The sequence below is a fragment of the Pseudophryne corroboree genome, chromosome 1, assembly GCF_028390025.1.
Source record: "Pseudophryne corroboree isolate aPseCor3 chromosome 1, aPseCor3.hap2, whole genome shotgun sequence".
Classification (NCBI taxonomy): Eukaryota; Metazoa; Chordata; class Amphibia; order Anura; family Myobatrachidae; genus Pseudophryne; species Pseudophryne corroboree.
The window spans coordinates 781664185-781690869 of record NC_086444.1 but is presented as its reverse complement, the minus strand read 5'-3'; the positions used below and the strand labels follow the sequence as shown (position 1 = coordinate 781690869).

The following is a 26685-nucleotide window of genomic DNA, read 5'->3' as shown; positions in this document are numbered from 1 at the left end:
GCAAAATTTTCCAGCTTTTGGGACCTTTCACAATTTATTGTTCCTTATAGTATTTTCAATATAATTGTTCTATACTTCTGCTTCTTAACACCTTCATAAATATTGTTGCCAAATGGCTACTCTTACAAAACACACAATGCTGTGGGGGTGACCAATAATGAGTTAATACAATTCAAATTGAATTATGTATTGTGAATGCAAGGTAACATTAACCATACCTCCCAACTTGACCCTCTCCGGACCATTTTCTTAATTTATGATTGTCTGCACCTGTGCTGAACAGTGTAATGGACAAGAAAAGTGTTTCACCACAATCATAAAGGGGTGACACTTAAGAAAGGAAAGCAGCTGCGGCTACTGGGATATGAAGTGGGGACATCCCTAATGAGATGGAAAGTGGGAGGGGATGGTGCCATTTTCTCCAGCTCCTTTCTAAAGTGTAGGCAGGGTGGGATGTGAGCAGATTGAGCCGCTGCAAGGTGACTGTCTCCGGAGGCAGCCCAGTACAGCCCAGCATCTCCAGAGATGCTAGAAGTAAGCCAGTGGAGAAGTTGCCCATGGCAACCAATCAGCAAGAAGTAATATTTATCATTTGCATACTAGAAATTTATACAGAGCAGCTCAGCTGATTGGTTGCCATGAGTAACTTCTTCACTGGCTCACTTCTCCACTCTTCACTGCTTAGTACATCTCCCCCTAAATGTCTTCTTAAAGATTCCTGAAATGTATTAAAAGAGTTTAAAACATCTAGGACACGCATTGTATTTCTAAACTCTTAATACATTTCAGGAATCTTTAAGAAGACATTTAGGGGGAGATGTACTAAGCAGTGAAGAGTGGAGAAGTGAGCCAGTGAAGAAGTTACTCATGGCAACCAATCAGCTGAGCTGCTCTGTATAAATTTCTAGTATGCAAATGATAAATATTACTTCTTGCTGATTGGTTGCCATAAGCAACTTCTCCACTGGCTCCCCTTTGCACTCTTTTCACTGCTTAGTACATATTCCCCTAATGCCTTTATTATCTTCTTATACATAAGTTTTCCCTGTAACTCCTTTTTAGGCAGCATAAGCAGATGCAATGATATGAAAATACAAGGTTAAGAAGGTCAAATATTTATTTAACACTTAAAGTCTCTCTTAAAGCTCATGAGAGGATTCTACTAAATCATTTCTTTTAATAAGACCACCTTATTGCATTTGGGTATGGGTCGTTGGGTCGACAGTCATTAGCTTGACAGGTCAAAAGGTTGACATGAGTTTTTTTTTTTCTTCTTCTTTTTTTGGTTTTGTTATCTTCGTAAAGTGACTGGGAACCCCATATAGTGCACTGTGTCCCCTCGCATGGCTCACTTCGCTCGCTATGCTTTGGGCAAGGTGCCTCGCTGCACTTGGCACAGGTTACTATTCCCAATCGTAGTCCACGTGGATCATAAAGTATGAAAAAGTCCAAAATTTTTTACCAAATGTGAAAAACTCATGTCGACCTTTTGACCTGTCGACCTATAGTGGTCGACCTAATGACTGTCGACCTAAGTGGTGTCAACCTAATGACCGTATCCCATTGCATTCTTAGGTGACTAGTCTTTTAATGCAGTGGTATCCAAGCTTGAGCACAGATGGTTAATCAAAATAACTGTAGTACTAAGTAAAATATGGATTTCCTTAAAACCTAGACTAATCCTAGGTACACACTATACAATTATTGTGCCGATTTGCCAATAATTGGGACATCGGCCTGATTTATTATATAGTGTGTATGAACGATCGCGTCAGCGTTTAAACGATAATTCAGAAACATTTTGCGCACACACCCGAACAATCGATTTTCCAAGCAATCGGCCCAGACCAAAAATATCTGCCACAATCTCCAGATATTGCGCAGTGTGTGTGCGTTCTCAATAATCTGCCCAAATTTCCTGTGTTTTTCCTCTCACTACATCATCCTCCTTGTGGGCAGACATATGCAAATGCAGTGTGAGGTGGCAGAAAATTGGTAACTGAAAAAAAAAATCTTTAAGTGCGTAACTCAGATATTTTTGCCTACAATTTCCTGACAAATCATCCGATTGTTGGGCAGACCAAAAAAAAGCTGCCAGTGTGTACCTAGCTTTAGTGTGCGCTTTGCGACTGTGTTTGGAAACCCCTGCTTTAATCAGGCCGAGCAACAGGATGGTACAAAGGGTACACCTGTCCTGGGCCCCAAGACTTAGAGGGTTCAGAAGAGCTAAAAAAGAGGCCACAGTTCCTTACAGGGATTTAGAAATTGGTGGGCGGCCATCAGTGAGCAACTGCCGAAATTAAATTATCAAGTAGCAGCTAGCCAGGGTATTCCCTATTTTCCCCACTTGCCCCAGTAACCTGGTTCAGTCTGTAGGCATAGTATGAGTGACGCTACAATGTCATTATGCGTGCTGCCGTGCCCTTCTTTGCTATATCTTGCCTCAATGCTGCCATGGCCATGATTCACCTAAGGTGAGCAGGAACAGGCAGCCTTGGAAACAAGTGGGTTCCGCGAATGGAATCATTGGGCAGTGGGTAGCATCTCACAACTTCAGCAGCGACAAGCTGCAGGCACTGTCTGCTCCTTGCAGACACCCTTCCCACTTATGAGGTAGCAGCCTCCGCAATCACAGCAACACTGACTTCAGCAAGCCTGCACCAAAGTCTGGTAAATGAGTTTTAAAAAAATGTTTCAATATAAATGACAGTCTAATAAATTTGAATTGAATTTGCCCTTCTGCTTAACATACTGTGTGTATATATGTGCATGTATGCAGTAGTCGAAGTGGAAATTTTGAAGTGGGGGTATGCAAAAGTCAACGATGTAATTAAGCACGCGCGCTCCAGAAAAGGGGGCGTGGTCACCCAAAAAGGGGCGTGTCCCGTGAAGTTGAACCCTTTATACTATCTAGTACTGGTGCCCCTTTCACATTATAGCACACTGAATGAGCTGAAATTCACATTGTAGCACACTGAATGAGCCGAAATTCACCTTGTAGCACACGGTATGAGCTGAAATTCACCTTGTAGCACACGGTATAAGCCGAAATTCACATTGTAGCACACTGAATGAGCCGAAATTCACCTTGTAGCACACTGAATGAGCCGAAATTCACCTTGTAGCACACGGTATGAGCCGAAATTCACATTGTAGCACACTGAATGAGCTGAAATTGTGACCGCAGGGACAGCCAGAGTGACGACAGGGAGAGAGACAGTGACGACAGGGAGAGAGACAGGGAGAGAAAGTGATGACAGGGAGAGAGAGAGACAGTGAAGACAGGGAGAGTGGCGACGGAGAGACAATGACGACGGGGAGCGACAGGGAGAGAGTGACGACCGGGATGACAGGGAGAGTGACGAGATTGATGACAGGGAGAGAATGACGACAGGGAGAGAGTGACGACAGTGACGACAGGGAGAGAGTGATGACAGGGAGAGAGTGACGACAGGGAGAGTGATGACAGTGACGACAGGGACAACAGAGAGAGGTGACAGCAGGGGAACATTACCTTAAATGTTGTTGGCAGCAGTGAGCTGGCGCCGGGCGGCTGGTGAGCGGGAGCGGCTGGTGAGCGGGGACGGCGGGCGGCTGGTGAGCGGGGCCGGCTGGAGAGCGGGAGTGGCGGGCGGCTGGTGAGCGGCGGGCGCAGGCGGCTGGCAGCGGTGAGCGGCTGTGAGCTAATACAGCGCTCTACATAGCCGCCGCGCAGGGACGGGGAGCACCATGTGCAGCAGGATGCCACTTCCCTCTCCTCCTGCTGCACTTTCTGGGCTCATTTCCGGGTCAGTGGAAGAAGTGGCGGTATACCATACCGCCGTATACCGCCCCACTTCGACCACTGCATGTATGTAAGTGTGTGTGTGTGTATGTATGTATGTATGTATATATGTGTGTGTGTATGTATGTATATATATATATATATATATATATATATATATATATATATAATTATACACGGAGCCTAGCTCTGCCCCTTGACACTCCCGTGAAGTTCTGCCCCCTGGGCTGTCACTAACCCCACAGCCTAATACAGTGTAAGGCATGAGTGACCATTGATGGGTGGAACCATTGATGGTTCCATTGCAGATGGTTTCACACCATTGATATAACCCATCAATGGTAACTAGGGATGAGCGGGATCGGATCTCAGAGATCCGAACCCCTCCCCCCTGTACTTCGGGATCCGAGCCTGGATCCGAATCTGGTTTGGGACTTCCCACCAGACTCTGATCCCAGATCGAGGCAAAACTTCATCATCCCGCTGACAGTTCTTGTGGGTTTTGGATTCCATCAAAGGAGCCCCATGTCTCCGCCATTTTCTCTCCGGACTTGGAGAGTGAGGGAGATAGACTTCTGTCTCTCTGTGGGTGGTGGCGTACAGGGGTGCTGCTGTCCTGGGGTGGTGTTCTGTGCTGTTAGGGGTGCTGCTGTCCTGTGCTGAAAAGGGGTGCTGTACTGGTGTGCTGTCCGGTGGTGTCCTGTGCTGTTTGGGGTGCTGCAGTCCTGTGCTGTACAGGGGCACTGTTCTGAGTGCTGTAAAAATAAAGGGGTGCTGTCCTGTGAAATGGAGAACAAAATTTGGAGGAAAAAATAGTAAAAGATCAGGAACCACTTCCTAGTACTAGTGCTGAAGCTGCTGCCACCAGTCATGACATTGATGATGCAATTCCATCAATATTGTCTGCTAGGGCCGAAGCCCAATGTCATAGAGGGCATGTAAAATCCAAGAAGCAAAAATTAATAACCAAAAAAAAGAAATTATCTGATGAGAAACATAAAATTTGCAATATGCCATTCACGACATGAAGTGTCAAGGAAAGGCTAAGGCCTTGGCCTAAGTTCATTACTTAGTGGTTCAGTTTCTCATGAAGATGAAAGCCCTCCTTCCTCTCAAAAAATAAAAATAAATGAAGTTTGTTAAAGCACAGGAAAAAACATCTGTGCGTTCAGAGATATCACAAATCCCTAAGAAGAGTCCAAGTGTGTCCGCGGTTGCGATGTCTAGGCCTGACCTTCACAACACTTGATGAGTAGAGGAGGCTCCTACCACCATTTGCACATCCTCTGCAAGTGCTGGGAGAAGCAATGCCAGTCCAGTTGCTGATATTGAGATTGAGGATGTCACTGTAGAAGTACACCAGGATGAGGATGATATGGGTGCAGCTGGTGCTGCAGAGGAAGATGATGATGTGGATTCTGATGGTGACGTGGTTTGTTTGAATAAGGCACCAGTGGTGACAGTTGTTGTCCATGGGATGAAAAAGCCTGTTGTCATGCCTGGGCAAAATACCAAAAAAGCCACCTCTTCGGTGTGGAATTAATTCTCCACAAATCCAGACAACAGGTGTCAAGCCATGTGTTGCCTTTGTCAAACCATAATAAGTAGGGGTAAGGACATTAACCACCTAGGAACATCCTCCCTTATACGTCACCAGCAGCGCATTTTCATAAGTCATTGTCAAGTTCAGAAACTTTGGGTAATAGCATAAGCAGTCCACTGACACCTAAATGATGTGGTTTTGTTTGAATATTATTTCTCTGTGAGAATGAGAATGTAAACACTGATGAGGGGGGGGGGGATCTGAGGATGAGGACGACATCTTGCCACTGTAGAACCAGTTTGTGCAAGGAGAGTTTAATTTGCTTTTTTTTGGTGGGGGCCCAAACAAACCAATCATTTCAGCCACAGCCGTGTGGCAGACCCTGTCGCTGAAATGATTGGTTTGTTAAAATTTGCATGTCCTGCTTAAACAACATAAGGGTGGGTGGGAGGGCCCAAAGACAATTCCATCTTGCACATCTTTTCTTTGCCGCATCATTCCAGGGATGCTGCCCCACAGCCATTTAAGTCCAGGGGTGCTGGTGCCTTTCTGCGGTGCTGTGTAATTCTCCAGGGGTGCTGCCTATGCTGTATGAGTCCAGGGGTGCTGCGATATAATTCCAGGGGTGCTGCTGTACTTGATCCTAGGTTTAAATAAAAGCCTAGAGCAGATATGAAACAAAATTCAACATCACAAACAGATTTGCGAAAACATAGCTGCAAAGGTGGAAATGGAAATTGCTATTTTGATAAAGTGTTTTTAAATAAAGTGGGAAGAGACCACATTTGGGGTCAAAGTCAGGGTGACTCAGAAGAGACTGAATCATAATCCAGCATAACTGCCGGAGGGATTAAAAGTGATATTTTCTGCAGGAGCATTAGAGAGGTTCTTCTCAATTATTTCATGTTAGGGACTCACTCAAATGAATAGCACCAGTTGGTCAACATTAATTTAGATTTATTATTGATTTTCACACTTTGGGATTATTTATTTAGTGATCTTGCATTGCATCAGCTTTCCATTGTACTGCAGCATTAGATAGGCCAGGAGCTCCTGTGAGGCACAAACCATTACTAAATAAGGCCCAATATGTAGTCTCATGGTGGCTTACAGCCAGGAAGATGTCTGGCTTGCCAGGCTGAGGCATGCTGTGGGCACAGAGGTTAGCATTGTTTCCTCCCACAGTCTTCCCACAATCTACAGTCCTAGTATGATTGTAGATTTGTAAGCTCCACTAGGGCAGGTGCTCAACAACAAAAATAAATAAAAGCACAGTCGTGCTTAGTACTTTACCGAACCCATCCGAACTCAACTTGCCCCATCCGGGGTTCCTGTGGGGGCTCAGGAGGGGCTTCTAAAACATCTAAGGGGCTGCTTTAGGAGTGGAGGTGAAAGCCTGTGTTGGTTCTGATTGCATGTGCCTCTCTAATTTTTTATCACCTTCTTGACGCTGTACTCTTCCTCTTGTCTCTTCTCATAATGTGAAAAGTCATCAAAGAAGGAGGTGGTGTGTGTGTAGCTAGCTATGATTTGGAGTACTTGGCAAGCTTTTTCCAGGGGACCACCTGTCGCTGAAATGATGGGTTTGTTAAACTGTGCATGTTCTGTGGGTGGGAGTGCCCAAGGACAATTCCATCATGCATTTCTTTTTTAACTTTGCATGATGTGCTCTTTGGGGCCCATTTTTTTTAAACTGCCATCCTGTCTACCACTGCAGTGCCACTCCTAGATGGGGTCGGTGTTTGTGCCACCCACTTGTGTCGCTTAGCTTAGTCATCCAGCTACCTCAGTGCAACCTTTTGGCCTAAAAACAATATTGATACTGTGAGGTTTTCAGAATAGACTGGAAATGAGTGGAAATTAATGTTATTGAGGTTAATAATACCATAGGATCAAAATCACCCCCACATTTTTAGCTGTTTTTATTATTTTAGCCATTTTTATTGGGGGGTTTTCAAAAATCATCCAGATCCAAAACCAAAACCCGAAAAGGTCGTTTTGTCAAAACCAATCCAGATCCAAAACACGAGCAGGGATCCAGAGCCAAAACCAAAACATAAAATCCGAAAAGTGTCCGCTGCACATCTCTTGTAATTGGTAACATTCACTGGAATTGCAAATAACTGAAATTTGTGTTCTCTTCATTTTAAGGAAAGTCCATGTTATTATCACTTTTATTCTTAATTATTTATTGGTGTCATTTTAATAGTAAAAATGTACTATTATTATAATTAATTATATTTTCACTTTTAGACAATCAAATGTAAGGCTGCAGTATGCTGGGGCCCTAAACAGCCACTCAGCATTGAAGAGATTGAGGTTGCTCCACCGAAGCATCATGAAGTTCGCATTAAGGTGATGTTTACTTACATACAAGTTAACAATTGTTTATAAATACATAGCCAGAATCAAGTATTTCATTCCCTCAGAAGTTCTGCCAAAAGTCATACATGCATTTGTATTATCTTTATTAGACTACTGCAATGCCCTCTACCTTGGTCTTCCAGCAAAAGAATTGCACCGCTTACAGCTGGTGCAAAACACATCTGCCAGGCTATTAACCAACCAGCCCTGTTCTAGCCACATACTTTAACACTCTACTTCCTTCATTGGTTGCCTGTAAAATGGCGAATCATCTTCAAGATTGGCTTACTGAGTTTCAAAGCACTACATGATCAGGTACCTGGAGCAGCTCCTGAGTCCATACTGCCCCACTCGATTACTGCGATCTGTAGATGAAGGACTATTAGCAGTACCTAGAGACTCCCATAATTCATCTGGGGGTCGAGCTTTTAGTCATTCAGCTCTGACTGTATGGAACTCCCTTCCCAGCGCAGTTCGAGAGACCCCCACTCTAGAATCCTTCAAAACCAGACTGAAGACTTTCCTGTTTACTAAAGCATTTCCGTAATGTCCCTTTAGTAGCTCCATGCTCTCTGTATTTTATGAAAAGCTTTTCTGCTTTTCATTGTTTTAGTACTATCTTATGTTTGTTCTATTTGTTAAGTGCCTTGAGTCCTATTGGGGAAAAGCGCTATATACATAAAATTATTATTAACAATGTGATTGATACAAAATGCATCAGCAAGCAGGCATTACAGATTGCAAAGTTAAGATGTTGATTAATTAAATGTAAGGAAATATATATTATGTATACTATATGTAAAGCTATGAGTTGAATCCATATAACCATAATTTCCAAAGGATCCAGTCACGATCCCGATGGTTGGGATCCTTGCTGTCAAAATACTGATGCCGGGATCCTGACACAGCTAAGAAGACTGGCGCAGAACGGGATCAGAATCCCGTTGCTGGAATACTGACTCCCAGAATCCCAGCTCCTGAAACCCCGATCGTTCCACTGTCAGCACGCAGGACAGGTAAGCCATGGTGGGGGGGGGGGGGTTAGAATGAACAGGGAGGGTGGGGGTATAGGCTTAGGGTCACCGGGGAGGGTTACGATTAGGCTGTGGGGAGGGGGGGTTAGGGTTAGGCACCCCTGGGGGTGGGGTTAGGCTGAAAAGGGAGAGGGTTAGGGGGCCATTGGGGAATGGGGATGCCGTGGTCTGTATTCTGACCGCCGGCATCCCAACCACCGGCATAACGAACCCAACCTTTATATTGATTTCCAGGCACAGGGGAAAGGTTCCTTTGTAAGGTAATATTTATTCACATTGTAGTGTAGCATAATTATCTACACTTATACCCTTTTTCCACTAGCTCCTTAAAACACGGGTAAATGTGCGGGCCGCGCATTTACTCGTGTTTTTCCCTAGTGGAAAAGGGTCCCCCTGCAAATTCCCGGATCAAGTGATCCGGGAATCCTACCCGGGTAGCTTGCCTGGTTGAACACGTGTTCAACCCGGTAAGCTGTGTAGTGTGAACGGGAGCCGTGTCGTGCGACACGGCTCCCGTTCACAGTGTATGGGAGGACAGCGCTGGGAGATCATGTGATCTCCCCGCACCGCCCCTGCCGTGTCACTAGCAGCGTCACCAACCCGGCAATATGTCGGGTTGGTGAGCGCTGAGGGAAAGGGGGCTGTAGCACGGGTCGCAGCCGTGTCAGGCGACACGGCTGCGACCCGTGCTACAGTGGAAAAGGGGTACAAGTGTCCAGGATAAAGTGCTGATGCGGTGTTGAACTGAAGTCTATCATTTACACCAGAAATGTGTACATGGAAATAAATGCAAGAGTCACATGCTTTTACACAACCTTGAGACCACACAGCTGGTCCCATATGGTTGGTATTATAGCTGTCATTCAATGGCAATTCAAGGGGCAGACAAGCATGGCGATTGCAACCATGCAGCCTCAGTTACCCCGCCAGTGCCATCTAATCTCATGGCGCCCACCCACTCTTGCCCTCCGTTATTAACGTTAGAAGCTGAAAGCCTGGACATTGCAATCAGGAGCTGCTGCTGCCTGGTTTGACAAAGGGTAATTAGATTCAACCATGCTGCCGGTTGGCGGGTCACATGGTCAAACTGGAAGCCGCAATGAGTGTGTAGATACTGGCTAGAGACTGGCTGATCAAGTGACCTGTAACCCAGAAGTTGCTGCTGCTCCTGGTTGTCCTGGTTCTCTGCCCTCAGTGTCTGGAGAGGTGAGTCAAATATGGTAGCCAATGTGGCGAGTAACCCAGCGGTCGGACAGAAGGTGGTGGTGTGTGTGTGTGTGTGTGTGTGTGGGGGGGTGCTACAATGGTGCTGGGTAGACAGACACATGCCGAGAACTCGCTGGGCACCAGGGGAGGTACAGTTGTGTCTATGTTCCCCTCATGGAAAAGCTGTCCCTTTCCTTCCGCATTGGCTGGCCGCCGCCGCTGTGAATGCTGGGATGAGGGAAGTGCATTCACAGCAGCGGCGGCCAGTCTATGTGGAAGGAGAGGGACAGCTGCATCGCACTGCCACCAATTACATTGTTCTGCAGCGGCTCCCGAGTCCCCGTCCCTCCTCCTCCCCTGCCCTCAGAGCTACTCCTCTTCTACGAATGGTGACCGTGTCATAGGGAGGCATGGTAGAGGTGTTACAGTACTTGTGTTTTGGATACACACTAGGGTACAGCCTAGGGGTGGATTGGGCCACCGGGATACCGGATGACTTCCCCCTGAGCCGGTCTCATCTGCACCTCTGTCGGGCTGGCTATCCCGGGCCGATACCTGCTGGCCCGGTCCGATTCATGTCTACCTGTTCCGTGCTTCCGAGATTTGCAAAGCTGCAAATCCCGCATGCCTGCAGCTGTAAACTACAGGCCTGCGGTGTCCTTTTCCTCAGCATCCGCTGCCTGTTCATATGCAGAACGGGCAGCCAAAGTGAGTGTGACTGGAAAGCTGCCATAGATAACTAGCTCCTTCGACTCCCATCTACACAGCAGCCTCTCTCCTGACTGCGCAGTTCACTCATTTCGCTCTCCAACTCCAGCAGCCCCAGGGTACCACCTCCACACCGTGCAGTCAGGAGAGAGTCTCCTGTATAGATGGGAACCAGAGGAGCTGGTTATCTATGGCAGCTTTCAGTCACACTCACTCCGGCTTCCTGTTCTGCATGAGACTGCTGTCAGCGCATGGCCATCTCTATATGGCTTTGGTCCCATACAGTTACCATACCTTGAGGCCGCAGAAAATAACACACGGCAATTAACAGCCACCCCCGCGATCCCCCCCCCCGTATACAGTACATTCCACGCCCTCCACTAGTCCGCGCACTGAGCTCCGCTCCCCTCCCCTACAACAAGCACTAACTTCCGTTGCAGATTTGGCAGCTCCTGGCCAGCTGAGTGAGGTGTAGTGCTGCTCTTCCTTCCCTCAGTCCCCACTCCTGACAGCTGCAGGCACAGCCCTCAGGTAAGCTTGTGTAAGGAACTGTAACTAGCCTCAGCTCCCCGACCCTAGCCTGCAGTATGCACTCCAACCACTCATGTAGCCACTCTCCAACCCTCCACTCCCATAGTGTACAAACCCCTGCAGCCACACATCTTAGTGTGCAAACCTCTGCAGTGTGTTTACCCCCTATAGAAAGCCACCATACTCCTCTCCCCATGCTGTGCTCCCCTCTGTAGCCAACCTCCACACCTCCCTCCACATAGTGTGCTCCCCTGTAGCCCGCTCCACATAGTGTGCTCCCCTGTAGCCAGCCTCCAAACATCCCATCCCCATTATGTGCTCGTCTGTTGCCAGCCTCACCCTAACCACCACCCTCTGCCTCTAGAACATACCCTTAACTCGTCCTACACCCAGCCTACAGAACATACCCTACCACCTTCACCCACCGACCCCCTAGACATACAGTACTTCCCAGGCCAGGGACATATACTACCTGCTCCGTGGGGGCTGATGTGTTTAGTGTTTTGTTTTGTTTTGCTATTAAGGTCTATGTGATTGTGTTTATCTGTGGAGGCCAATGTATTTTATATTATTTTTGCTATCAAGGCCAATGTGTGTTTCTTTGGGGGCCAATATGCTTTTTGTTTACCTGTCAGGGCCATTGTGTTTTTTTTTCTCCTCTAGAGGCTATAGGGGTATATGCAATTAGCGGCGAATCGCGGCAAAATATCGTCCGTTTTTCAATTCGACGCAATTCGACAGTCTAATTTCGGCAAGTGGGTGCCGAAATTGACCATATGCAATAAAAAACGGATTCGACAGTCCCGCTGCCGAAAAACGGCCGATTTGACGGATTTGTTCCGTTTTTTTAAAAACGGGTAAAAACGGGAAAAAACTCGGAAAAAAATGGCGTGGGGTCCCCCCTCCAAAGCATAACCAGCCTCGGGCTCTTCGAGTCGGTCCTGGTTCTAAAAATCCGGGGGAAAAATGGACAGGGGATCCTCTGTATTTTTAAAACCAGCACCGGGCTCTGCGCCTGGTGCTGGTGCAAAAAATACGGGGGACAAAAAGAGTAGGGGTCCCCCGAATTTTTTACACCAGCATCGGGCTCCACTAGCTGGACAGATAATGCCACAGCCGGGGGTCACTTTTATACAGCGCCCTGCGGCCGTGGCATTAAATATCCAACTAGTCACCCCTGGCCGAGGTACCCTGGGGGAGTGGGGACCCCTTCAATCAAGGGGTCCCCCCCAGCCACCCAAGGGCCAGGGGTGAAGCCCGAGGCTGTCCCCCCCATCCAAGGGCTGCGGATGGGAGGCTGATAGCCTTGAGAAAATGTAAAGAATATTGTTTTTTCCTGTAGTACTACAAGTCCCAGCAAGCCTCCCCCACAAGCTGGTACTTGGAGAACCACAAGTACCAGCATGCGGGAGAAAAACGGGTCCGCTGGTACCTGTAGTACTACTGAAAAAAATACCCAAATAAAAACAAGAGACACACACCTTGAGAGTAAAACTTTATTACACACCTGCCGACACACACATACTTACCTATGTTGACCCGCCGACTGCCACGTCTCCTGATCTGACGATCCGGGGTACCTGTGAATCAAATTATACTAACCTCAATCAGGTATCCAGATATAAATCCACGTACTTGGCAAAAAAACAAACCGCATTTACCCAGACCACGCACTGAAAGGGGTCCCATGTTTACACATGGGACCCCTTTCCCCGAATGCCGGGACACCACGTGACTGCTGTCACCGAGGTCCCTTCAGCCAATCAGGAAGCGCTACTTCATTGCACTCACCTGATTGGCTGTATGCGCGTGTGACCTCAGACAGCGCATCGCAAAGCCTCTCCATTACCAGGACCGGCTCGAAGAGCCCTAGGCTGGTTATGCTTTGGAGAGGGGACCCCACGCCATTTTTTTTCGGGATTTTACCATTCCATTTGAAAAAAAAAATTTTTTAATAATAATATTTTTAAAAATATTATTAATACTTGTGCCTCCCAAAAAGACAAACCAAGTACCTAATCCCTTCTAATATGAGTAGATATGCTATTACCAATAAAAAAACACCAAAAAAAACATGTTTTAAATATTTTTTATTAGTTTCACCCACCAAAGTGTGGCGGATTGAAAATGACGAATTTACTGTCTAAAAGCACTGTTGTCGAATTTCCAAACTTCAATTGAATATACTTTTGTCGAATTGCCGCATTTGTACCATTGCAGAAAAGTCGAATTTGACAAAAGTCGAATTTCAAAAAGTCGAATTTGGAAAGTCCGTTTTTTTGACGGAAAGTACTGTATTGCATTGTCGGGTTTTTTTTTTTTGGTGAAAAAGTCCCGTTTTTCGACAAGTTCGGGAATTCAACCCCAATTGCATATACCCCATAGTGTTTTGTACTTCCTGTCAATGGATAACATGTTTTTTTTTAACCCTTGTAGGGGTCAATGTATAAAAAAAAAAATTCTTGTGGAGGCCAATGAGTTTTATTCTTTCCTAATGTGTCCCGTCCCTCCACCGCGTGGGGGCCAATTTGTATGTTTTTTTCCTGTGGGGCCAATGTGTTTTATTTTTTTCTTGTGCCATGTTTTTCGTCTACGCATGTATCTGAGTTGCACCGTGCATTCGTCCTGATGTTGTTCATACAGAGTTGCAGTACAGATTAAGACGCAGGCTTCAAGAAGTGTAATAGAAATTTGTTGGACTTTCCTAGGCGGTTACAGGGGATTGTATGGTGGTGTTGCTATAAGTGGTTGCATATAGAGATGCTGAGTCGCTCACATTGGAGGACATACTCAGACAGATGATCTGCACCTAGCATAAGGCTGGTGAAAGTTCTGATGATGGCGTCTAAAGATGCACAAAGCATGATTGCATCGTCTGTAGACACTGAAAGTGGGTTTCTCAGTACTTGCATATGCGGATGCATGGATGTACACCAGGAAATGGCATTGTAGCGGCATTAGCATAAAGTGACAGGCTCAACTGCGCGCAAATTAGAATCAGGTCCTATAAGAAGGGATCTTACAGACTCCACCCCCTCAACAGACCCCACCCCCATTAGGGCAGCTTCCATAAATTTTCCGGACTGCTTTTCCATCCCAATCTGCCCCTGGTACAGCCTGAGGCATCACAGTACTTCTGTTTATAGACACTGGGGTACTGTACAAAAAATATATATATATATCTTCCTTTTTTATTTATTTATTTTTTGTGCACTGGAGTGGATGGACACCAGAAAGGTGAGTTGGCAGCACTGGAGCGGATGGACACCAGACAGGTGCGTCGGCAGCACTGGAACAGATGGACGTCGGAAAGATGTGTTGACAACACTAGAATAGATGGACACCGGACAGCACTGAGCACAGGAGCAAATGTTATATCTGCCCCACCTGCAGTGCACATGGTTTTGCCCAACTGCCAACAAATTTGCTGCTGTGATCTTTGAATTACTCCCAATATAACAGCCTATATACTAGTCTGCTTCTACAGCCTATCATCTATGACCGAAAGTTTGCTATTCTTGTTTCATGGCTGAGAGTTTCTTCTGGTCACGAAACATGATTACATAACAGGTGTCCTTGTACAAGCCAAAGTAACTCTCCAGATAGTGGTCACATTGTAATTGGTCTATCAAAATTAAATAATTTCATATTCAAGTGTATTGCACAATTCCATGAAATGCAATTTTTAGTGTTATTTGAAATTGCAATGTTAAATTTATCTTATACCTTTCTGCAGATCGTGGCCACTGGAATTTGCCGCTCAGATGACCATGTTATAAGTGGGGCAATAAGTGACATGAAATTCCCGGTAATATTAGGCCATGAAGCTGCAGGGATTGTGGAAAGTGTAGGAGAAGGTGTAACTGGACTTAAACCAGGTAAGACTATTATTACCAAAGGAGTTGCACAGAAAGTAGTAATATGCATACAGGGATTTATCCAGAGATGGACGCAGCCGATGGCTTCATATGCAGCAGCCGCGTCCACCCTTCAACATGCGATTGCGATCCGGAAGGATAATATTGCATGGTGATTGATGGGCATCCCGGGGCAGTGACCCAGCATTGGGGGGGGGGGGGGGAATTATGGCCAATTTTAGGTCCGGCCGATGACATCACCTGTGATAGAAAACATGGCTGTGGGATTCCTCAGGGGTCAACCTCTATTCGATCCAATCGCAACTGATTTGTGATCGCATCATGGGGTGGCACCACACATGCTTGGTTGCCTCCAGCATGTGAGTATATGGTAACAGATTTTGCTGTGAGAGCAGCAAAATCTTGTGGCAACTCTGAATAGTCCCCAACAGGGCCGGCCCAAGTTAAAAAAAAATTTGGTAAGCGAATTTAGCGCCCCTTGATGGGATCAAATTTTAAAAGGGGTGTGGTCTCACAAGGAAGGGGCGTGGCCACACAATAGTTTCCCCAAGTGCGTGACTGGGTGGCAGAGGTGATGGAGATAGTAGGTGACTGAGGAGGCTGGGGTGACAGGGAGATAGTGGGTGACAGGGAAGGCTGGGGTGACAGGGAGCAGTGATCGTGCTGAGCCCCCCAAAAAAGTGGGTCCCAGGGACCCCTCACTTTTAAAAATTGGGGTCCTACCTGTCCTTTTCTGGGTCCCATCAGAATGAAGGTTCTTATTAATCTTATTAATGATTAAAATATAAAAATACAGACATGATTTGGACAGTACAAAAGTGTTGCAAGGGGAGGAGGGTGGGTGACAATGCTGCTGGGCTGTGTAGCATGCAGGACACTCTGCCCAGAGCTGTAACTAGACATTTTCGTGCCCTTTGGCAGAAAGTGAATAGGTGCTCCACTTCCTAGATAGCAAAGAATAGACAGTGCGCACCGAAGGCGCGCTGGAAAAATTTGGGGTGTGGCTTTGTGGGGAAGGGGCGTGGCCACATAATAATGCCAATTCACATTACACCACACAGTAGTGCCGCTTATACACCTTGCACCAAGTAGAACCTCATAAACACATTGCGCCAGATAGAGCACGTTATACACACTGCGCCAGATAGAGCACATTATACACAATGTGCTAGGTAGAGCACATTATACACAATGTGCTAGGTAGAGCACATTATACACAATGTGCCAGGTAGAGCACGTTATACACAATGTGCCAGGTAGAGCACATTATACACAATGTGCCAGGTAGAGCACGTTATACACATTGCGCCAGGTAGAGCACGTTATACACACCTCAGCCCCTCAGTCGTCCACCGCAGATAGCGACGCTGGAACCCCCTACGGTAAGCCCATCCACCACCCCACATAGCCTGCTGAAGTGCGCGTACACACATGCCCAGGGTCAGCATGCCGGCAGCCTTTTCATTATGCTCTGGTTCAAGCTGCAGGCAGCCCACCCAACGCCCGTAGGAAGACAGCTCGGGAGGGAGGGGGGCACAGCACTGCAGCAGCAGCTTCACCTCAGGATCAGGCAGGGGGGGGAGAGCCACTGACAGGGCGGGTGGGGGAGGAGAGCCCCTGACAGCGCGGGCGGGTGGGGGGGGGGGGGAGAGCCACTAACAGCGCGGGCAGGTGGGGGAGAGCCACTGACAGCGCGGGCAGGGGAGAGAGACACTGACAGTGCAGGCGGGAGGGCGCCTGAGAAAGCCACTGACAGCGCGGTCGGGCACCCAGACAGGAGACGGCAGCTTCAGCATGCGTGGTGCAGGCTGCCGGCGCCTTCCTCACTGTGGCGTCTTACTCGTACACGTACTCCGCGTAACGGGCAGGCCGGCCCTGGCCCCCAAAGAGCATTAAATGACAACCGCTGATGGTTGAAAGTAAATGGCCAGGGAAGCTTGCAAAGTTGAAGTCAGAATGGATATAGGCTGCCTGCAGCCAATCAGATGCCACCCTCTAAGGCAGTGGTTTTCAAACTTTCTTCTGACATACTAGAGGAATGATGTCCACATATGTGATGCAACAGTTTAAAGATATGATGATAAACACAATGCTCTTGTTTAATGCAGTTACATATAAGCCCCACTGAGAAAATGAGCCTGTGACTTGCTCTGGGACACCATTCAATGCCAACTTGGGCATGTTGAAGTCTGCAGACCTACATCTGCAGACTGTGTTGAGTGACTGTTTACATTAAAATACCTGCCAACTTATCATTAAGTGGAAGCGGGACTCGCCACGATGAAGCCGTGTCTGCGGCAGAAAAGGGGGCATGGACTCGGAAAGAGTGGATGGGACCTCTAGTGGAGGGGCGTGGCCTATTGCTACAACCCCATTTTCCTTCATTTTGGTGGTGTGCCCAGCGCTCCTTGAGCAGCTGGGCAGCCCTGTCTAGCCCTTCTTGCATTAATAGATGCCATGCGCATGCGCACGGCATCTATTAAGTGATCACCGGCTGATTTGCAGAGGAGTGGTGATCTCAAGCTCCCCCAATTTGCCCCCATGCTTGTGGGACACTGCGACCTGTGGGAAGGACAGCAAGACAGTTTCCAGTTAGCGGGACTGTATTCGGGACAGTTAGGAGATATGCATTAACATTCAGCATGCTCCAAACACGACTCTAATCTGACCTGGGAACATGAATCATCTGCATAAATTCCTTCCGGTCTGAGCCTTAAAACCATTCTGATGTTAAAAAGTGTTTTTATCAAATAATGATTTTTCAATATTCAGGTTTTTTTTTCCCTCTCTTCCTTCAGGAGACAAAGTCATCCCGCTGTTTGTTCCTCAATGTGGAAAATGCAGATGTTGCGTAAATCCGGACAGTAATTTATGCTACAAAAATGAGTTAGTAATTAGTGCATCATAGAGATGTGTCCACTTACATCTTTGCTATTTTGCTCAATTTGGCAGAACATGGCTAAGCTGTTTTTCATGAGTAGCGAGTGGATGGATTTTAAAATTTTTGTTTGCCATAATAGAATATGTGTAAAGTAACATATTAAAGAAGCAAATGAAGAAATATCACAAAGCATGGCTAAATCTCTGAATATATGGCATGCAAAACCGTGCCATACATGGCGGGATATAGCAAAGATGTATGTGGACATGTAAGTTGATATCAAAAAGTCATCCTATACAATAAAAGGCTAATGCCGCTCCTCACCCCGATGTGGGAATTCAAGTGATTTGTGTGCTGGCGGCCACATGATGGCATCCAGAGCAATTAGATTGTTGCTCCGCTTGGGCACGCATGCTAGAAGACACCCTAGATTTGTGGCAGCCAGGAAAATTTGAAGATGCGCACTATGCAAAAGTGTAATTGAAAGGCCTACACCCTATCCCTTTAGAACCAGCTCATTCATTTTATAACATTTTCAGTTTTTCTGTTACAATAGTCTCAGTTATTTAGTGATTATCAAATTGATACATCTTTATATCCATTTGTATATGTCAGCTTGTCTATTTCTTGGGGGTAACTGACTGCGCTTTTGAGGTAGACTTCCAACAACTACAATGCAAACATTCTAGACGGCAAGCTAGGACATGGACAGGAAAGCATTTCAGTTACAAATTAGGATAATTGAGGGCATTAGCCCAGCTTAAGTGAATTGTGATCAAAGCTTAAACATGAAATCCAAATTCTATTTTCTGTAAGAAAAAAAGCTATTACTAGGTACCAATTTTCCTATTTAAAAAAAAAAAGGTGAAAATATAACCTGTATTAAGATATTTTTCCTTATATTAAACAGCATTGGTAAATACAATGGGATGTTATCGGACAACACCAGCAGATTTACCTGCAAGGGGAAAGTTGTTCACCACTTCATCAGCACCAGCACTTTCACTGAGTACACTGTGGTGGATGACATTGCTGTTGCTAAGATACATAAGGATGCACCGCTGGAAAAAGTCTGCTTGATTGGATGTGGCTTTTCTACAGGATATGGCTCTGCTGTGAAAACTGGTAAAGTAAGTATGTACTAAATGTGCATTATTACAAGTGTTTAAAAATTTATAAAGTTATTTAAGGAAATGCAACAAAAGAATTAAAGACACTACCACTAAGTATGTCTCAGTTACTGTACAGGGGCCCAGCTGTTTCCCCCTGAAACCAATAAGGTTGCCCTGTCTTCACACATACAGTAACATGTTGTATCCTTTACTCCTTTGTCTAGTATGCAGTATGATTCTTTGAGCATTTATTGGTATCCTTTTTCTAAGTATAATCAGTTAAGGTGTTAATATTAGACTTTAAAATGAACATTCTTGTCCAAAGGTAATATAACCCATAATTTGTGGGAGCCAAAACAATTCTAGCCAGTTTTGCATTTTAATCTAGTGAAAAAAGGGGTCTGCACGGCTCTCCCTGAGCATCTGGATGACCCCAGGCCATCTTGCCAATACCAAGGCCATCTCTTCCTAAGGCATACCTCCCAACTTTTTAAATGAATAAAGCGGGTCCCTGGCGCCACCATGGATAGCACCCATTCCACCACACCACTGGGGGCTGTGACCGCAACAGTGGAGGATACAGCGCGTAGGGGGAGGGGGGGTTCTAGCTTGCAGGCTACATTATGCTTGCAATCACGCAGTAAGGAAAAACCATTATGAAGGCTGGTGCCCACTCACTGTAGCTGCAATGTTCAGTTTGTGGAGTAAGTTCCTATGGAACACCGGGTCATATAAGGTCGTGTTTTTATACCTGTCATCTCTTACTTTATGCCTTATGGGTGCACTTAAGTTTTTATGATGCCACTTTAATCTTTAGAAATGGAAAATAAAAATAGCAATTGAAAGTGATTATCATTCCTCTGCCACTTCAATGATGAACAATGCAAGGTAAAAACAGGCTATGTAGCGGGTCATTGTTGTTCATCAGTTTAGTTATTTGTTACTGGAAACATATTTTGTCGACATGTAGTAACATGTCAAGAGATCACTGAAAATATGAAACCCTAATGTGCAGAAAATTATTTTTTTAGCAATGAGGATACTGGTAATTTATGTCTCCAGGGGCCTAGTTATCAATCTGTTATGTTATTCTGAAAAACAATCATTAAAGGAACTGTAAGTATCTGCGGCATTTATCAAAGCTGTAATGCAGGAGATGTCGTAGAATTTATTTTAGTGTCTCTGAGAGTAGTCAGTGGTGCTCAATGCCAAACCTTACTGGTTGCATTCAACAAAGGGACTTAGGGGTCTATTTACTTGGATGGAGATAAAATGGACGGGTATAAAGTCCCAGCCAATCAGCTCCTGTCATTTTTCAAACCCAGCCTGTGACATGGCAGTTGGGAGCTGATTGGCTGGTACTTTATCTCCGTGCACTTTATCTCCATCCAAGGCTTAGTAAATAGAGCCCATAGTCACACGCTGCCTCAACCGCTTTAGTCTCTTTTGTTGTAGCAACGCCTGCGACTCTATGTTAGTGCTAGTATCAGCCCTTCCCCTGGTGTACAACCATGAATCTGAGTGTGCAAGGATCCTGCTTGGTGCATCTTTAGATGAAATCGTTGCTTGCACCATCAAAACTTGCACCATCCTCATGCTAGGTGCAGATTGCCTGAGTATTGCCTGGCTCCAATGCACGCACTTAACCATCTCAGTTCACAATTACTCCTGTGACATGCACTCAACAGGGCCATCATAACATATAAGCACACTGGGCACCAGCCCAGGGTCCCACAATTCTAGGGGCCTTCGTGCAGTTGTGGGTGGTGGTCAAACAATGAGAGCAACGAGGTAGCATTCTCTACCTGCCTCCCAGCCGACAGCAGACAGTAAAAGGTTGTCATTATGCTGGAGCTATCCACCAATCAGAGTGCTGACAGCCATTCACTATATGGAAGCATGTGGATAGATGGTGCAGGACTGAAGGAGGGGCATGTTATGATTTTTTTTATATGGCTCCAGTGAATGGGTGGGTAGGGGCCCCACTGCATTGCTTTGGCCAGGACCTACTATGCTGTCAAGATGGCCCTGCCCTGCTCAGTTTATATGCCATGCACATGTGCACAGCATCTACTCCGTTTTCACCCACTGCTCTGCTATGCGGGTGAATGCATGGCAGTGGTGATCAAATGCCCCACCAACCTCTCATCTGCATACAGGACACTGTTGTGCACTGGTGGGACAGCGGGATAGTGCCCAAGAAGTGGGACTATCCTGCTGGAATTGGAACAGTTTGGAGGTATGGTAAGATAATAATAGAAACTTAGATAAGCCATAAAGTATGTCACAAAGCTATCTACACTTGATAAGTTACTAGAATTGGTCTTGACAAGGCCCTCACCTACAGGTGTGGTTCATAGGGTCGACAGTCACTAGGTCGACCACTATTGGTCGACAATGACTAAGTCAACACTTAAAATAGGTTGACACAAACATTAGGTCGGCGTGAGCAAGGTCGACATGACTAAAGGTCGACATGACAAAAGGTCGGCATGAGTGTTAGAAAAAAATTGGTGTAATTTTCTTAGTAGAGTGAACGGTAACCCCAATTAGTGCACCGTGTACTCTCGCATGGCTTGCTTCCATTCCTACTCGTAGTCCACGTGGATCGTAACGTATGAAAAAGTTTTTAAAAAATGAAAAAAAATGATAAAAACTCATGTCGACCTTCTGTCATGTCAACCTAGAACATGTCCACCTAGTGACCATATTGACCTAGAAACCATGTCAACCGAATGTATGTCAACCAATAGTGGTCGACCTAGAGACTGGATACCCTCACCTACAGTTGTGTCCTCTGCCACTTACCTGCGATGTATATACATCGCAGTAAGATAGTCCCGGTAAGTGTGCATGTGCTCGCACCTGCTGCCCATTCGCATAGCATTAAAAAGCTGCATGTACATCGCTTGTACGATGAGGGAGGTCATATCTGTATACCATTATTTGCATCACTAATGCAACAGCAGTGCAATGCACAGGTACCCTGAATACTGATGCTGGCACCCGCGATTGCAGGTATTTGCGGCTCGTTTGCCACAACTAGTATGCTTAGTGCCTAGCGTACACAGTGCACCCGCGATCTATAGGATCACATGGTGCTCACGCTCACACATGTCTTACCCACTGGCAAAAATAATCGCACCTGTGATGAGGCAGGACACATCTGTATGTTCTGCCATGCACATCGCACCATAAGGAGCAAAAATGCTAGGTGTATAGTACAATTCCAAAGAAGACCTTCAGGCAAAGCTCAGACAACAAGGGACAACAGTCGATACCAAAAGCAAAAGTCAATATTGAGGCAGTGAATGAACAGAGTTGGTGTACACTAGCCAGGGACAGACTGGGGGCCGAAATCAGAACTGGCAGACGCGTGCTGCTAAAGGGGGTGCATGGACACTAGCGACGGAGGCATGGCGCAAGTCAAGGGGGCGTGGACTTGCGCCATGCCCCCATTCAAATGGGAAAAGATGGGAGGGGGGCATGCCACGAGTCAGGTGGTGTGGATTTGCGGCATGCCTCCATTTCCATGGAGACAGCCAGGGGGGTGGGGGAGCGTCCACAACAGAGAGCCGGAGGTTGTGCTGTGCATGGCCTTCCCAGCTCTCTTAATGACAGGACCGGCCCACCCTCCTATTAGCCCTTCTTGAATTTTCCAGAAGTGCTAGATGGGCAGTCCGGCCCAAACACTAGCTGTAGATGGTCCAGGCAACAGACAAGTCAAGTTAGACAAGGAGCAGTCAGACCATGTAACAGACAACTAGCAGAATTGGAGTACACAGACAAACAGTAAGCCCAGCACAAATCAGAAGAAAGAATACAAACAGCAGAAAGGCAGGCTTAAAATAACTGTCATGAAATGCTGTAACCAGCAATGATCCTCCTAAAGCTAGACCAATCGGATATGGCATTGACCATACAGCGTACAGGATCATGGCATAAATTACTGTTGTTCTTAATGCAAAATGATTAGTATTATGTATTATTCTCCTAAACAACAATATATGGAAAATAAAGTCATAGCATCTCTTTGCTACATGTCAACTCAACAATATTTTTTATGTTACAGGTGAAGCCTGGTTCTACATGTGCTGTATTTGGTTTAGGGGGAGTCGGGTTGTCTGTGGTTATTGGATGTAAAGTAGCAGGTGCTTCCCGAATCATTGGAGTTGATTTAAACAGTGATAAATTTGCAAAAGCGAAAGAGTGCGGAGCCACTGAGTGTATTAACCCAAAAGACTACAAACTTCCCATCCATGAAGTCCTGGCACAGATGACTAATGATGGAGTTGATTATGCATTTGAGGTCATTGGAAACACTACAGTGATGGTTAGTAAAGGAAACATTATTTTGGAAAATATTGATAGGTATATGAACTTTATTTGAATAGCTACTCTTTATTTGTAATAATGAAAAAAGAAAAAAAATACATTCAAATAGCATAATTTACGGTTAGGCGAAAACCCAGTAGGAAGATGCAGTTTTGCACTTGGCTAAGTTATACTGCAGAAGGGGGAGGGGGGCACACTGAAAATGAGCAAAGTGCAGACAGACTTAGGGGAACATGTACTAAGCAGTGATAAAAGTGGAGAAGTAAGCCAGTGGAGAAGTTGTCCATGGCAACCAATCAGCTGCTCTGTATATGTTTGTAGTATGCAAATTATAAATGTTACGTCAATGCTGATTGGTTGCCATGGGCAACTTCTCCACTGGCTCACTTCTCCACTTTTATCACTGCTTAGTACATGTCCCCCTTAATTTTGGGAGTGGGGTAAGTCTTCAGTTATAAATATCCGTGCAAAACTAGAGCTAGAATATCAAGAAAACAACCTGGCGCTAATATATATTAGAGATGTACAGGTTCGGATTTACTAGGATCTCAAAAATTACATCTTATTTGCTATCGTCTCCCAAGTGTTTCGCACAGCCAACAAACTAAGGGGTCTATTTACTAAGCCTTGGGTGGAAATTAAGTGGATGGAGATAAAGTACCAGCCAATCGGCTCCTAACTGTCATACCACAGGCTGGGTTTGAAAAATTACAGTTAGGAGCTGATTGGCTGGCACTTTATTTCCATCCACTTTATCTCCATCCAAGGCTTAGTAAATAGACCCTTTTATCTGGATAAATCTGGACTTGTGTTAGTTTGGCAAAAAGAATAGAGCAAATCCAAACCTGCACATCTCTAATATATATACTTTATCCTGTCACCTGCTGCTGCATGTAAAGGGAATTACTCCAACCTTGAAGTAGATCATAATCAAACTAGAAAATCATAAGCGCTGATAAATATTATAAAAGTTTTAATACTGATAAACAATAAACAGTTTTTATGATTGTTATAAATACACTGGCAGGTGTACAATTAAACAAGAACAATGAAAAGCAATTATAAAAGAAAAATAGTTATGCATGTAATGTAAAAGCATATAGGGCCTAAATCAGCATGAGTTGTAGATGTGTGAAAAATCGCACACCTACAACCCATTAACACTCTAACATAGGGAGGACACCCAGCATGGGCAAGTCCGCCCCACATGCCGAGCCCAGCCCCCTCCACCCCCCACCCCCGCAAACATGTGAGCGCATCGCAGTGGCGTAACTAGAAATTTTTCTCCCCCAAGCCAAAAAATTCTTCGGCGACCCCCCCCCCCATACTTGGCACTAGTAAAGTGAGAAATATGGCTTCGTTGGAATGGGCGTGGCTTCGTGTAAAGGGGTGTGGCATTGCAGGAAAAGACTACCTTATGCCCCAGTTTTGCAACCTGCACGCCCAGACGTTAGCCACCACAGGAAAGAAAAATAATACTGATTCATGCCCCTTACATTATTTGTCATTTTTCCTCCTTATAGTAATGCCCAGTATACATTATTCCACATACTGCAATGGCCTTAGCCATTATGCCACACACAACAATGCACATGACACAATATGCACACACTGTAATGCCCCCGACACATTATGCCACACACCGTAATGCCCCCGACACATTATGACAGGAATCGCAATGCCCGTTATACATTATGCTACACACCGTATCTGTGACACAGTATGACACATACCGCAATGCCCGTTATACATTATGCCACACTGCAATGACCCCGAGACATTATACCACAATGCCCGTGATATAGTATACAACACACCGTAATGCCTGACACATTATGACACACACCGCAATGTCCGTGATACATTATGCCACACACCGTAATGCCCATTACACATTAAGTTCTACAGTAAGGCTTCTAATTACTTTTAAATTACCTGCTCATTGCCAGGGGTTTCATGCTCTTTGTTCCATGCACGGTGCCAGGGGTTTTCATGCTCAGGGTGTCATGCTCGTTGCCAGGGGTTTCATGCACTGGGTGTCATGCTCGTTGCCAGGGGTTTCATGCACTGGGTGTCATGCTCGTTGCTAGGTGGTAGTGCTTGTTGCTAGGGCTGTGCTCCCAGTGCCACATATGCCCCCAGTGCCAGATATTCCCCCACAGTGCCAGGTATATGCCCCCAGTGCCAGATATTCCCCCACAGTGCCACATATGCCCCCTCAGTGCCTGCTCCCCCAGTGCCAGATATTCCCCCACAGTGCCTGGTATATGCCCCCAGTGCCAGATATTCCCCCACAGTGCCAGGTGTATGCCCCCAGTGCCAGATAGTCCCCCACAGTGCCAGGTATATACCCCCAGTGCCAGATAGTCCCCCACAGTGCCAGGTATATGCCCCCAGTGCCAGATAGTCCCCCACAGTGCCAGGTATATGCCCCCAGTGCCAGATAGTCCCCCACAGTGCCAGGTATATGCCCCCAGTGCCAGATATTCCCCCACAGTGCCACATATGCCCCCTCAGTGCCTGCTCCCCCAGTGCCAGATATTCCCCCACAGTGCCAGGTATATGCCCCCAGTGCCAGATATTCCCCCACAGTGCCAGGTATACGCCCCCAGTGCCAGATAGTCCCCCACAGTGCCAGGTATATGCCCCCAGTGCCAGATAGTCCCCCACAGTGCCAGATATTCCCCCACAGTGCCAGGTATATGCCCCCAGTGCCAGATAGTCCCCCACAGTGCCAGGTATATGCCCCCAGTGCCAGATATTCCCCCACAGTGCCAGGTATATGCCCCCAGTGCCAGATAGTCCCCCACAGTGCCAGGTATATGCCCCCAGTGCCAGATAGTCCCCCACAGTGCCTGCTCCCCTCCCCCTCCTTTGTGTTGGAGGGACACGGAGCGCACAGCGCGCGCCCCCGTGTCCCTCCTGGCTTTCCGGCTGTCTAATAAAGGAAGTGCCAGTTCGTGAGCCAATCAGAGCTCACGAACGGCACTTCCTGTATTAGACAGCCGGAGAGCCAGGGAGGGACACAGGGGGGCGCGCTCTGTGCGCTCCGTGTCCCTCCTTACAGCGGCGGAGGGAAGGAGACCTGCAGATTGACATGCGGACGCTCGTCCGCATGTCAATCTGTTCTAAGTCAGTGGCGCCCCCGCAGCCCCTCGCCCCCAAGCCACACCGAGGACTGCGGGGGCAGTAGTTACGCCACTGTCGCATCGCAAGATAGCAATGCTCTCAAATGTTTAGGGTTGCCCCCTATCACGCAGGCGCAGCGTACTGCCCAGCAATGGTCTTGACACGCCTCTGTTGTCCAGA

The 26685-nt window shown here is 46.4% G+C and overlaps 1 protein-coding gene across 3 annotated transcripts in view; it reads left to right on the top strand.

The window, feature by feature from the left end:
- The window catches only part of LOC134910224 (alcohol dehydrogenase 1-like), a 158640-nt gene that overhangs the window by 106010 nt on the left and 25945 nt on the right, over positions 1 to 26685 (top strand). For all 3 annotated transcript variants that reach the window (XM_063918016.1, XM_063918025.1, XM_063918035.1), the window contains exons 2-6: positions 7581 to 7682; positions 14907 to 15048; positions 17847 to 17934; positions 18840 to 19059; positions 23114 to 23374. In XM_063918016.1, coding sequence (XP_063774086.1) covers positions 7581 to 7682; positions 14907 to 15048; positions 17847 to 17934; positions 18840 to 19059; positions 23114 to 23374 — 813 coding nt within the window. The remainder of the gene's footprint in view (positions 1 to 7580; positions 7683 to 14906; positions 15049 to 17846; positions 17935 to 18839; positions 19060 to 23113; positions 23375 to 26685) is intronic.